The 13,145-nt window shown below is 43.9% G+C and overlaps 1 protein-coding gene across 3 annotated transcripts in view; it reads right to left on the minus strand.

Moving 5' to 3' along the window:
- Window positions 1-13,145, minus strand: part of LOC124197928 — a 56,377-nt gene that overhangs the window by 13,628 nt on the left and 29,604 nt on the right. For all 3 annotated transcript variants that reach the window (XM_046593512.1, XM_046593519.1, XM_046593527.1), the window contains exons 21-26: window positions 9,357-9,505; window positions 8,829-9,039; window positions 1,632-1,746; window positions 1,368-1,454; window positions 471-625; window positions 95-151 (exon numbers count right to left, since the gene is read on the minus strand). In XM_046593512.1, the coding sequence (XP_046449468.1) occupies window positions 95-151; window positions 471-625; window positions 1,368-1,454; window positions 1,632-1,746; window positions 8,829-9,039; window positions 9,357-9,505 (774 nt within the window). The remainder of the gene's footprint in view (window positions 1-94; window positions 152-470; window positions 626-1,367; window positions 1,455-1,631; window positions 1,747-8,828; window positions 9,040-9,356; window positions 9,506-13,145) is intronic.

Below are 13,145 nucleotides of genomic sequence, written 5' to 3' on the forward strand. Positions count from 1 at the left end.
AGGATAGCCTTTTTTCCCTCAATAGACTGACATAATTTGGTGCATGCCAACAAGATAAAGAAAGAAGATGAGAGACTAGTCATATTCATATTACCGGAGTGGAGCCACCGGGGGCTCTTGTAGCGGAGTTGGATCGACTGGATGCGGCAACCTGCTCAGTTTGAACGAGATTGTAAGAAACAGACTAATAAGCATCTCTCTTCACGGTTCTTCTCATCTCGACCAACTAAAGCACAGCCGAGCACAGCTGTTTAAAATAGCTAGGTATTCATACAACATGATCTAGTCTCCAAGGATACATAATATAGACATTTTCAAGTTCAATGTGGATGACATTTTTAAAGATGTCTTTCCCCCCACATTTTACTTATTCTTTTTTTTTGTGTGTCTAATTTGATAGAAAATAAGATACATTAACTATAGGAGAAAGGATGGTCATATTGGAATGTTGCCTCTATGCGTTATCATACCCTGCATTTGGGCAGAACGAGTTGCTGGCGCCCGTCAGGATTCAATTCACATTTTCGGCTGAAATCAAAGGCGAGCGGTTGGTCGACTCCGTTGGGAGTTTCCATGGCGCTGGACGTCGCTGACGCCCAACTTGGACTCGTTTCCGTGCTGTCACCTATTCAGAAATATATTTGAGAAACACGCCATTTAATTCAAGACCATTATACCAACATAGCGGAAAATCAACTCAATAAATTGTTAGGGTTACGGTGGGTACGCATGACGTACGTATCAAATTCTTCTGCAATTTGTTTCGTTGTTTGAGAAATTCCAATTATCGTCGATTGTGTTGAAATTTGAAAAGGGAAACTTTTGGGCAAACCTACAACAATTTACGAGTCATAAATTCGGTGGCGCTTGAGTGTGTGCTGACTGTTGGATTTTCGCTTTTTAGCGTTTTCACACTTTTGCCAATGAGATAACGGCAGCGCAGGCCAAGCGTGCTGGCATCTAAAGTTGATAGATTGTGATGTAAATCAGTCACACACAAGCGAGTACTAACTCTGGCTTGGTAACAGCTCATGCACCAACGACTCTCTTTTATGGTCGCCACATCGACTTCCTATACGCTCGCTCTCGTGTACTCTAATAGTAGTCAAACGCCAAACGGTCTTGACAGTCCGACGTGGAAACGCATTTCTCGGTATCCTAAACGGTTATATTCCCAAAAGAAATATAGCTACAGTTGCGCGAGTCAAGACTCGTTAGTCGTTTGCTGCTGGACTTTAACTCGATCAATGTTACCCGTATATGCCTCTCACTTGGCTTCAAAAAAGTCTAAAATTCATTTCATGTGAGCTGAAACAAAAAGTTAGGTGGAAAGAAAACAAAAAAGGTAAGAATTTTCTTTCAATCACCTGTGCTGTGTAGAGCATGCCGCTCATCCGTGTTCATGGAAGACTGGAACTGTCGCATTCTGCAACTCTCAACGCCAGCGTCGTCTTCTGTTGTAGCGTCCCGGCGTGAAAAAAGAAAAAGGTTATAGTTTATAAATAGTCTCCCCAAGGGGGCGCTACCGGGCGCTGTACCGGCAAACTTCTCTCCAACGTCTTTACAGTTTATTCCGGGTAAATTGAAAAGTTTTAGGGATGCGCAAGTTAAGAAATTCATTTCTATTATACCTGATATGGTACCCAGTACTGATTGGAATGTGTTGACTTTCGGAGAACGAACGCGATCCCTATCCGGTTGGCTTTGTCCTTCAGTTTCCTCCAAACAGATAGTGGCAGATGCAATCTAAGAAAGCAAAATTTATTTAGAATCGTGTACATAGTGTCAGTCATATAGATATCGTTAGTTATATCTAATATAGACCGAGGAGGTATATACGCTTCTCAGTCCTTGGCATCATTATTGTGACAGATGAAACGCTCAGGTGCTCTAGCGAACGTTAACTATCGGTTCACGTGTACGAGGCACGTTTGGCAACAAGCTCCTCGTCGCCCAGGTGTAATTGAGCCATATGGCTCGTTCACGTTCTATTTTCTAACGTGTTTCTTTCTCTCTTTCTCTCTCTCTTTCTTTTTCTCTCTCTCCAACGGAGAACACCCAGCAGGGTATTGTAATGGGCCTATCATTCTCGAAAAATATTTCATTTCGGCGACCTTGCAAATGTCATCTATTTGAAATGGGTTACGCTCTGTCTTCGTCGGCACCGCAACCATCTCTCCTCATTATTTCTGGATTATTTCCCAATTACCCTAAAGGCTCTGGCGAGCTACAAAATGGGCAGGCTGGACAAGCAACAAATTATTGTTCATCAAGAAGTCTTATTAGATTGCGCAAGTGCAATCATGTAAAGTGTACAGCTAATGGGACTCTTAATGGTCATGCCCTTGCGTCTTATAAACGAGATCGATGTAACCTTGACGGAGCGAATTATGTTAACACAACAAAGTTGTCTCGTCGTTCCGTTCAAGAAATCATTTAATTTAATACAGATGACCAACATTACAGGACTCGAGTCCAACAAAAACATATCCTTGTGTCTCTTTCGCTCTCATTTATTGACTCAAACCCTTGCCACAATCGTGGCTCATTTGGCAACTGCCGTGATTATCGTGGGATATAGCCCTAAAAACCGCTGAAGATGGCACATACTCAATTAAATAATGTCAAGTTGATACGTCAGATGTCTGCAAGAAGAATATGTCTGTTGGAGACACGACTCTTATAATCAAGGGGAGGCAGCCAGCAGCGACGGCGAGGACCTTTTTTCTTTTTTTCATTCTGCGCATTGTCGCCTGTTTCATTGAATATCAATTTCAATTCGAGATTTCAGCTGCACACAACTGTCTGATCCAGAATGGCTCGGCCTGATATTTCTGTCCCACTTTTCAATTTGAATGACACTGTGCGCTATACGCCGTACTGCTATAAACCTTGTCACACAAATGCTCAAAGCAATCTTGCAAACCCACCGGCCTCCTTTTTTCGGAGCACCGCACCGTCAAGTGTTTCCTTTCTTTCCTTCTTCTAGTTATTCCTCTAAGTTTATTTCCCTTTCAAAGATGGTTTGGAGAAGAGTCGGGCGCTCTCGTCTTTGATGACGTCAAAACATGGTATTATTATCAGCAGGCGAATAGGAAAAACACGCAACGCCCGCGCGCGTCCTTCTCCTCCTCCTCAGCATTTATATTTCCCACCCGGGCCGCTCACGAATCGCTGACTATTAACTTTTCTCCGAATATAATAATGAGTCTATTTGCGTGACTGCCCCCGTTTGCCAATATATATATACCCCGGCAAATTCACCAGTTGGAGCCGCGCAGCTGACACGCAGAATTGTCACGGAATTAAAAGCTACGGCGCAGAGAGAAACAAACACGAGAGAGAGAGGCAAAAAGGAAACTTTAGCCCAAAGAGTCGAGGGAAATAACAGCAACAGCGACGTACATACAGAAACACGCTACTGAATCACCAACGAAGTCCCCCCGCCGGAAACTGTCGCATACGCGTCTGGAAAGCAAATAAGCCACAAGCACAACCTATATAGAAGCATATACAGCCCCGGCTGTATGTGCCTTGTATAGATTCACAGCAGCACTCAGTTGGCGTCATATTTCTTATTGAGAAGCAGCGCGTTCACTTCTTGCAAAATGCAGCTTATTTCCGCCGTGAATTGGGGACGATTGCGGGCTGCAAACGGAGAACAAGAAGCAGTTCAAAACCTGCCAAAGCCCAGCACAGTGAAGAATTCGTTCTCAAAACTTTTGTCCAGCACTCTCCGTTAAGTGTGTCGTTACTAGTACAATAATAATAATACGGACCGGAAAATAGCTATTGTTAGCTCTCTCTTTCTCTCTCTCTCACAGACACACACATACACACTTTCCAACTCCCATTGCTATAATCAATAACAGATGTTGGACCTTGTTTCGCCCTCCTAAGTGTCTAGCGGAGGAACGGTGCGAAAATGCGCTTTTTGTGTTGTACGCCAGTTTGCGTCATTGGCTATTCCATCGATATTTTTTCTTCTTCTTCTTTCTTTTTCAAGTGGAAAAATGTCGTGAAAACAAATGATGTGCCATCAGTTGAACGACCGGATAAGAAATCGGTTGTGTCACATTTAAGATATTCCCCCAAAAAAATAACTGCTGATGTTGTTATATTATGTAGTACAAAAGAGAGAGAGAGAGAGATAGGGAATGTCATGCAGATAGGAGGAGGAAGATAATAATAAGAGCAGCAGAGGACGACATAAGTATTGGCCCGCCGGCGAGACACACAGCCCTGTGTTCCTTTCCTATTACGTAAAAGCCCGTATAATGCTTGGAGCGACGTGATGCGCTCGCAACGCTGCCTCTTATTGATCCAACGCGACGCGTCTGCTGAACGCAGACGTCCTATACCACCACCACACTGCATGGCGTGTAACCTCCAGTGGCAGCGCAATACTCGGCATCACTTCACTCACGATTATTACAGCGAAGCATTCCGCTCTCGATGGTGAGCGAATTCGCCAATAAAGGCCAACTGCTAGCTGCTCTGTGTCGGGTCCTTCGGTAATCCGATGAAGTATTCTGCAACAGTCGATGTCCAACTGCGCCTGCTGCTTTCAAAGTAGCCAAATGAATGACGGTAACGGCAACCGGATGTCATCCGATCGTCCCTGTCTCTCTCTTTGGCTCCTATTCAAACGCAATATTGTTGCTGCCATCAGACCTGACTAACGACACACGATCTTTGACTCTCCGTGTGTAAACACAAAGAAGCTGCACAAACATTTACGTATAGAGACGGCAGAATCTATTATAGTGTATATCCTATAGTATATATAGGGTAGTACGGTAGTCGACGTAGTATAGAGTATTTTTCGAGAGATCATGTGGCATCAAGAGCTACCGACAAATCGGAGAGATGGAGCCAGCGGCGCAATTTTTGATCAGCCAGGGGATTTTTTGATGAGCAATTCGATCCTGATGGGGGGGGGCGGCGGCCCAGGAAATTTAGCTCCTTCCGCTCCGGCCGGATTAGCCCAAGAAGTCATTTATAGCCAGGTCCCCGCATTCTTAGTCGTCCATAGCGCGCATTCCCGGCGTTTAACGTGTGTAAATATCTCTGGTTATTTGGTCGGTTGGGTAATAGAAAATGATTGCAGCGCTCGCAGGACGAGCCAACGTTTTCAAGGGGGTTGCTTGCCGGGTGCCGACTAAGCATTTCATTCCTAATCTCCAACGTTGCGGAAGACTGGCCCAATATATATTTAGGAGGCAGTTTTCAAAAAATGGAATTGTTTGAAATATTGTCTTGTCGCTCTGCCAACATGTGACATCCGCCAGGTCTTGTGTATATAACAGCAGCACCAACCCAGGCCATCACATATGCTCCTCCCGCTCTAAGTTATTAAACGCGCCACACAAAATCCATTGGGACGTTCAAGTCGCGGTAGACAACATTTCACGTTTTTCTTTTGTTTTTTTTTTTTTCTCTCTCGACTTTCGTTGTTGCAAGCACTTGGCCACTTCGCTGTGGCTTCCAGACAAAAAGAACCTCGATGTAAACAGTATACACGGACGTGAAGAGAGCGAAAGATAGAAACAAAAAAACAAAACAAAACAAAACAAAAAAAAAAAGACCGTGAGAGAAAGAGAGAGTGTGTGATCGAACGGTAGCGATGTCTGACTAAAAATAGCTTGGCAAGTCATCGTATTTAGGAATGGAGTGAGAGCTCTCTCGGTGTGTATCGGATACTACTCTCTCGGGCAAGGGAAAAGTGGATTGAAAACAAAACACAATGTGACTAACGCAGTCAGCCCTGTTCCGCTATATAGCTCGCTCCCGACTGACGTCACTAGAAGATCTGGAAGACCATCGAGCAAAGGGAAATGTCAGGGAGACGGAAAGAAAGCAAATATGCTGCCGAGAAGATCTAAACAAATGAGCAGGGAATTCTCTTCTCTGAAGAGAAAGAAGACTGAAAATTCTCCAGCAGCTATCTGGCTAGCGTTCGTCCACAATGTCGGGGCTCGTTGCAACTATACCGCGCGCCGCCAGGCTGCAGCTCGTCCACCGAGACTAAACGGATCGATAGTCGCTGACGGCGATTCCGTGCCTGATGATAGCGGTGCTGTCCCGACCTGTCGGTGTCTGTGCCCAATCTAACGGCTGCTGAAGCGGGCCATCTTGGCCGCCGATATCCGACTTCTAAACAGCATCAACAACACTACTGACGCGTACTCGACCGCAAAAGTGCAACGCTGAGTGTTAAAGGAAAAGCCCCGAAGACAGCCACTATATTTTTCTGGACATTATTTTACAAAGGAACGACTCCTTGGCGGTAGTAGTTGACGGTCGAATGGTCGTGAAAAGAACTTAAACTTTAAAACAATTGATGAAACACAAACGGAGATCAAAGAGTCCCACACCTCGAATTCGTACTGTATATACGTACCAAAAATAACACTCTTATGGACCTTTCGTGTTTTTCTTTTCTCCCCACACTTTAATTTGTACTCGATGCTCGCTCTCGTTTATTTATTCAATGAGTTGCTGCTTTTTTTGCCGCCGGATTTGGCTGGGGAAAAAACTCGTTATGTCGGAGATAATAATACGGGGACGATATAGATCGTCGCTGCTGCTGTGTATATCTTTGTCTTTTGTAATTCGGTTTCACATCGATCTTTATTATAGTACACGTGCGGTCCGGGATCCATCTATTTAAGGAAAGGCAGTGACGTTGGTTTCGCTCGGTTATATGTGGGCGTAAACAACACGAGTTCTAATAGGGTAAAGAAGCGTATATAGAATGGCGAAGAGGAGGGAAAAAATAAGACAAGTAACGTCTCGGGATTAAGATGGGTAGACGGAAGCAATCAACTGACGACCTTGATTTCGTTTGCTTTGTTTGTTTTTTTCCTCCCTCCCGTTTATTGGATTTCCCAATTTGGCTGCGCTGAGCAGAGGTCAACGGTTCGTGTGTATCGGGTTGACAAAGGCGGTTGCGGCCGAGTGGATATAGAACATTTCAATAAAAAGTGTGGCCATTACCAAGACTTATGGACGCTATAAAGACTAAAATACCTCCCGAAAATAGATGAGAAATAAAAGTTACAAGATTATATGGTGAGGGGGGTGCGGCCTAGGTGATGACAGGGCGGTAATAAATAACCGGCTCCATCAAACCTTATGCAATTTCGCCTTTGATTTGAAAAAAAAAAATGAAAACTGGGGAGAAGAAGTAGATCCTTCAACTTCAGTCCAACTGCAGAACAACCCGTCCGTGATTTCACAACACAAGTTGGTAGAACTCTTCGATTCCCCGTACATAGTTTTCGATTCAAGTATACAGAAAGAGAAATATAAAAAAAAGTTTGGAAGGAAAAGTCTCTTGTATGCGCCTTCAACGTCAACCCTTTTTTCCTATACACCCGCGTCTTTATATTTGACGGTTATAAACTCTATGGATCACGGGCGACGGTTCTATCTCGAAGTTTTTTTGTGTTTTTTTTCCACCCCCAGATATGAAGTAACTTTGAAAAAGAAAAGAATAAGGGAAAGAAGAAAATCCAAGAGAATATATACTAGTCTGCCTGACTTTTCCTGTTCGACTTCTATAATATACGAAAATGCGAGCGCGGTGCGTTATCCAACTCTTCGCGGCCGCGGCAAAAGCGATTGAAACTCCTTGCGAACTTATATAGAGACCCTTTTCGACCATTTACGGAATGGAAATCGATGGCCAGGCACACTGCAAGACCCCCTTTCCCCCCATTGGGAGTCGAGGAAATGTAATGAAAAGACCAGAAAAGTGCAGCCAATAATCGTTATAAGAAAACAAAAGATATATCTCCTTATCCATCGAGTTCCATCTTATTTTCTCTCGTTTTCAATACCATCTGAATCACCAGGGCAGGAAATCTTTTATTTACTTTATCTCCTGCGTCGCGCTATATACACGGGCTATTATTATTTCATTGACTATATGAAAAAAACAAAACGAAGAAGAAAAAAATAACAAAAAAAAAGTTCTCCTCGTTTTCGAAAGCTTTCTCATGTCTTTTGAAAAATCCGAGTGACGTCAGTACTTTTTCCTCCCTCCTCTTTCCTTTCTCTTTGATTCTGTTTCGACGGTATGTGCTGTGCTGTGTGTCTCACCGAGCATTACCGGCTCTTGAAAACCCCTTTCTTATTCTTCGACACAGCACGATGCTGTCGAATGCAAACGCCGTTCCAATCAATAACACATTCAAAGCCATTGACTATGCATTGCCATATATACACTTCCGCTTCTTCTTCCGGCCGACGCCCTCCAAGGCGCAGGCAGCACACAAAAGAGGAATGCATTTGACTTGATATTGAGATTTATTTCACTTGTCTGATGCAGACAAACAGGATACGCAGACTCGTTGTGTTGACGATATCGTAGACCCCAAGCGTTCGATAAACAATCGAGGAAAGATCTCTAAATTTAGTTCGACGACAAGGGGCTCGGATCTCACGGCATTTCGTGGTGCGCTCTTTCCTTTTTCCCCCCTCCTATAAACCACCGATGTGGTAATTTCACTTGGACCGAAAGATTATTAATGAACAGCAAATGTCTGTAGGGAATTTTTTTTTTTCGAAATGAGACAGGATGATGGCAAACCCACAATAAACCACAACCGCAGATTATGTCAGTTTTCTGGGCTCTGCTGGTGACGAAAGAAGATAAACAAGTGCCCACCGAGTCTAATCACAACCGGAATGATGGACGATGTCGTTCGTTAAATTTGACCGAGTTTCGAAGTTTCCTTTTCGTTTGGCAATAATTATTACGAGATAGAGTGAATTAAACTATAAAAAAAACCCGAAAAAAACGACAAATCAGCATAACTCACCTCTGATGTTTGGGTCGGTTTGAAATCGAAAAATGAGCAACAGAGACGGGCAGTCCAGCTGATTTGAATGGGGTCTGTAGCGCTTTGCGGCACACGAGGAACTGAACTCGGTTGGGTAACGGCACCCGGTCGACCTGGATCGTGTCCCCCTCCCGCCGAGCACGGATCGACGCCGACGCCACCGCCGCTGCTATTTTTCTTGACGGCAGCACTGCGCTCCCACACCACCAGCCAACAAGACCCACAGAGGACGCGAGGAGAACGAGCCGAGAAAAGAAAAATCAGTTATCAATTTTATTCAGCATGTCATCTTTTTCTCGCTTGAATTGGCCTCTCTTAGATGTATTTATACGGGCCATAATGCTGGTATTGCCAGACGGAACGTCAGCAGGTTTTTGCCTTCGCTGGATTTCCGATGACACGACAGCATATCAATATATTTGCTTAATATAAAAATAGACGAGGGCAAAAAAAAAAAAAAAAAAAAAAATATTCCAACAATGTTATTAGTCCAAAATTCAAATTTACCGGTCGATTTTGTCCTTTGGTCCGTTGAGATTGACGCATCGAAACAACCGTTGTTGTAAACGATCGGCACAACTTTGTGGCTCCTCTTGCTCCTTGACCGGCTCCACATTCAAGTTAATTGATTCGATACTTACGTCACTATCCCAGTCCTGTTTCGAAACCCAAAAGCGGACAAATAAGTGAAATGGAAATTTTTGATTGACAGAGTGGAAGAAGAAAAATCAAAAAAAGAAAACAAAAAAGGAAAGTGACGAGCGAAGTTTATCGATCAAACAAAGTCCACTTGCGTACATGACAAGCGTGCATTTTTTCACGCGGGATAACCTTTCACTTTCAGTATCGGATGGACGAAGAAAACCCAGAATTCATACTGCTGTCCGTCGTCTGAGTGTGTACACAAAGATACAACACAGGCCAGCATACATAACGCATTAGCGCCAATCTCTGACGTCATCGCCCAGAGTCAACAAACTATTAACCAAGTGTAATAATTGCTGTAAAAAAAAATAAAAAAAATAAAAAAACAAGGTCATAAAAATGCGGACAAACCCGAGAAAATTGAAACTATCATCACACTGCTGTGCCTACGTCAATCCACTCATTTTTATTGACTTTATAGGAACGTCACACGGAGGGATCTGTCAGCCGCTCTTGCGTATAAGATTACACTGAGTATTAGATTAGAGCGCGGCATGATGTCAACTCGTACGTGTAAGATATGCAGAGAGTGAGACAAGCCTATAGCTAATCTCGATACGGCTGTAATTAATGACATATCCCTGTCGAACGGCACGCCGCCGGTAGTAATATACGAGGCTAGGGGATTCGGTTTATACGGTATGATTGTAATAATACCTTTCTATGTGGGGCAGCAAGTAGCAGCTAGCCCGGCAACGACATGGCAGTCGTGGTCAATCTACTGTAGCTTGTGACTTGTGAGATTAATAGCCTAACGCAGGTCGCCTAGAGTTAAACCTCGCCAGCAGCTAGACGTGTTTCTATATCGTATCCATATAGTGACAGGCCGACAGCGTGTCTATGTGTGCGTCGGCCTCGGCCTTTACCGGTCCAGATAGAGACGAGAAGGGAAGGTCCGTGACGTCAAAGCGATTGTTGCTGTATTAGTTTTTGTCGCTTTCATTGCAACCAGGGAATCCGGATGGAACCTGGGGGATTCAGGGAAATGGGAGTATATCTCTTTCTCTACGTCTAGTAGGCTAGTCGAGCTTGTCTGGTCCCCCGCTCTCGCAGCACACGCACTGCGCATACAACAGACAGCAGCACATTGAGAGCTCCGACGGGAAATGTCAGCGCACTTCCTGTCGCGCGTAATACAAACGACAACGAGTTGCGGCCCAGTCAGACGCCCTCTACTCGGTCGTTGCTACCTTTACCATTCCGAGATTGCTTTTTGATTCGCCGCTTGCTATGCTGCTGCCTAGCTCGTCATCAACGTACAGTCTGACCCACCCTATACAAAGCGAACGGAAATGACAATAGAGCCCTACGAGCTATATACGAATTCACTGTGTCAGTGAGAGGGAGCTAGACAGGTTGAAAAGGGCGGGTTAGTTCCGCTTGCCGGCCCGCCCAGGTTATAGATCAGTCGTCCAAGAGAGAGAGAGGAAAAATCAATCAAGGGATCGCCTTTTTTCTATACCCTATACTATACAGCATCGTTTGCTACCTAATACCATCACATTCACTACATTATTTCGATCTCCGCTGGCTTTATAATCTAGGCTATATTTCAGCTGAGCATATGTCAGCAGCAAAACCGGAATATGTTTGTCGTTCGCTTTAACCTACATACGATTCGATTCACTGTCAATATAAATGGTAGCCAACTCTTTTCAAGATTTCAATTGTCTGTGCAATTGGTTGGAGCAGAAAAGGGCTGCACAGCCGATTATTTTTGATTGCGCAAGTATTATAATTGAGTTTTTCTTCCATAAGAGCAGGAAAAAGTGGATCCAATCAGGACTCTATTTGATCTATTGGCCCATGATTAGCTCCGCAAATATCCGCTGAAACCTGCAAATTGTCTTTCTACTTCAAAATGAAATCGAAACTGTGCGAGCGAGAATAATTTTATGCATTACGCTATTGAAATAATCTGCGCGCTTAGCAACGATCTGTTGATGCACCCGATCCAGCCTGATTATCTTTCTGCCAAACGGAGAATATATATTCCAGTCGTGAAGCTGAGAAGAAAAAGATTGCTGATGGGAGATATTAATGAGTTGAAGAATTGTAAAAAATAAATGTCAGCAGGATCGAGCAGCATTTGAAAAAAATAATAATAATGAAAATAATTTAAAGTAGACGGAAAAAATTGAATAATGAATAAATAATATGCAGCAGCTAGACGAAATGTTGGTGAGACAAGAAGCGCATTTGTTTCCTCGAAAGCGCACTTGGACGCGGAAACCGAAACTTGACCTGCACACCGCGGACAACATCACGCGGCATTCACGACTATATCAACTGAAAGCAATCAATCAATGTTGTGCTGCTGCTGCTGGGTGTACTACGCGGACAAAAAATACACCGCCCTATCCGACATGGCCATCCAATTGATTTATTTGTGTACTTTGATGCTCGGTTCGTTGATTCCGTCGATTTATTAATGCCATCAGATCGTGCCCGACAAATCTCAGAGTTATTGTTTAAACAAAAAGACGCAGAAGCCTCGGAATCAAAGCCGTGGCATCACCGGAGAGGATAGAAAAGAGCAGATAAATTATGGACCATGTCGAAGGATAGCCTTGAAACAAATCGGCAGTGCTGCTGTCGAGACAGACGCGGCTCTATATAATGGTATTGACACTCCCGCTGTACAGTTTCAATACGTTTTTCTAGCGAAATGTCTCGTGGGAGAAATTGGCGCTTCAAATCGTCTAATTTTCTCGTTGCTGCTGCCGCAGTTGTAATATTGAAACCGATCCAGTTCCGAGTATATCTCCGCATTTCGCTGTTGTTTTTACGTCTTCATCCGTATGTATATAGTTAGACCTTGTAGGAGCATCACCGCATCAATTGGCAATACATACATCTCTATCAAAGCCGTGCTTATGTACTACAGCAAACAAGAGAGATCCACAAACAAATCAATAAACGAGGAGAAGATGAGATTGCAGTGTGTACATGCTGCCCAGGGATTCTGTTTTATTATTTCTCCTCTCCCATACTAGATGAGCGCTATACTCCATCCAAAGCGTATACATAAAAAGAAACTGAAGGCCTCTTCTTGATGGACGAATAGTTCCTGTGCTGCTGCTGTTTCTTTTTCAAGGGCGCCATGCCAATTTTCTCAACGGCGGGGGATGATGAATCAATAAATCGAAAACAACAGACAGTGTAATATCATCGATCGCCCGTACAGGATCTATCCTATATTGTAGGAGCCCTCTCCCACGCATGATTATACACGTCACGCACGTACACAACCCTCGTAGATTCCATTCTTCAGCGGACATCAGTACAACACAACACAGCGCAGTCCGTCTACCTCTTCCCTCTTCATTCTCTGTGACCTGTCAACTTTTCTGCTATGCCTTTTCCGTTGCGCGCAGATCTCGCCGGACCTCGCCTTTTCCATTAATTCCCCGCACTGTGACGCAATTCATTTCGCTAGGGAACAAGTTTGTTTTCGTGCCTTTCGTCCTTTCGCCCCAATATAATACCCGCGACGACGCGCGCGCTATCAAATCTTTGATCAATAATCAAATGGCTTCAAAACAAAAATCAAAAAATCAAAATCTATGCATGGCGAACATGTTGTGACCG

This window comes from Daphnia pulex, chromosome 1 (assembly GCF_021134715.1).
Source record: "Daphnia pulex isolate KAP4 chromosome 1, ASM2113471v1".
NCBI classification, from domain to species: Eukaryota; Metazoa; Arthropoda; class Branchiopoda; order Diplostraca; family Daphniidae; genus Daphnia; species Daphnia pulex.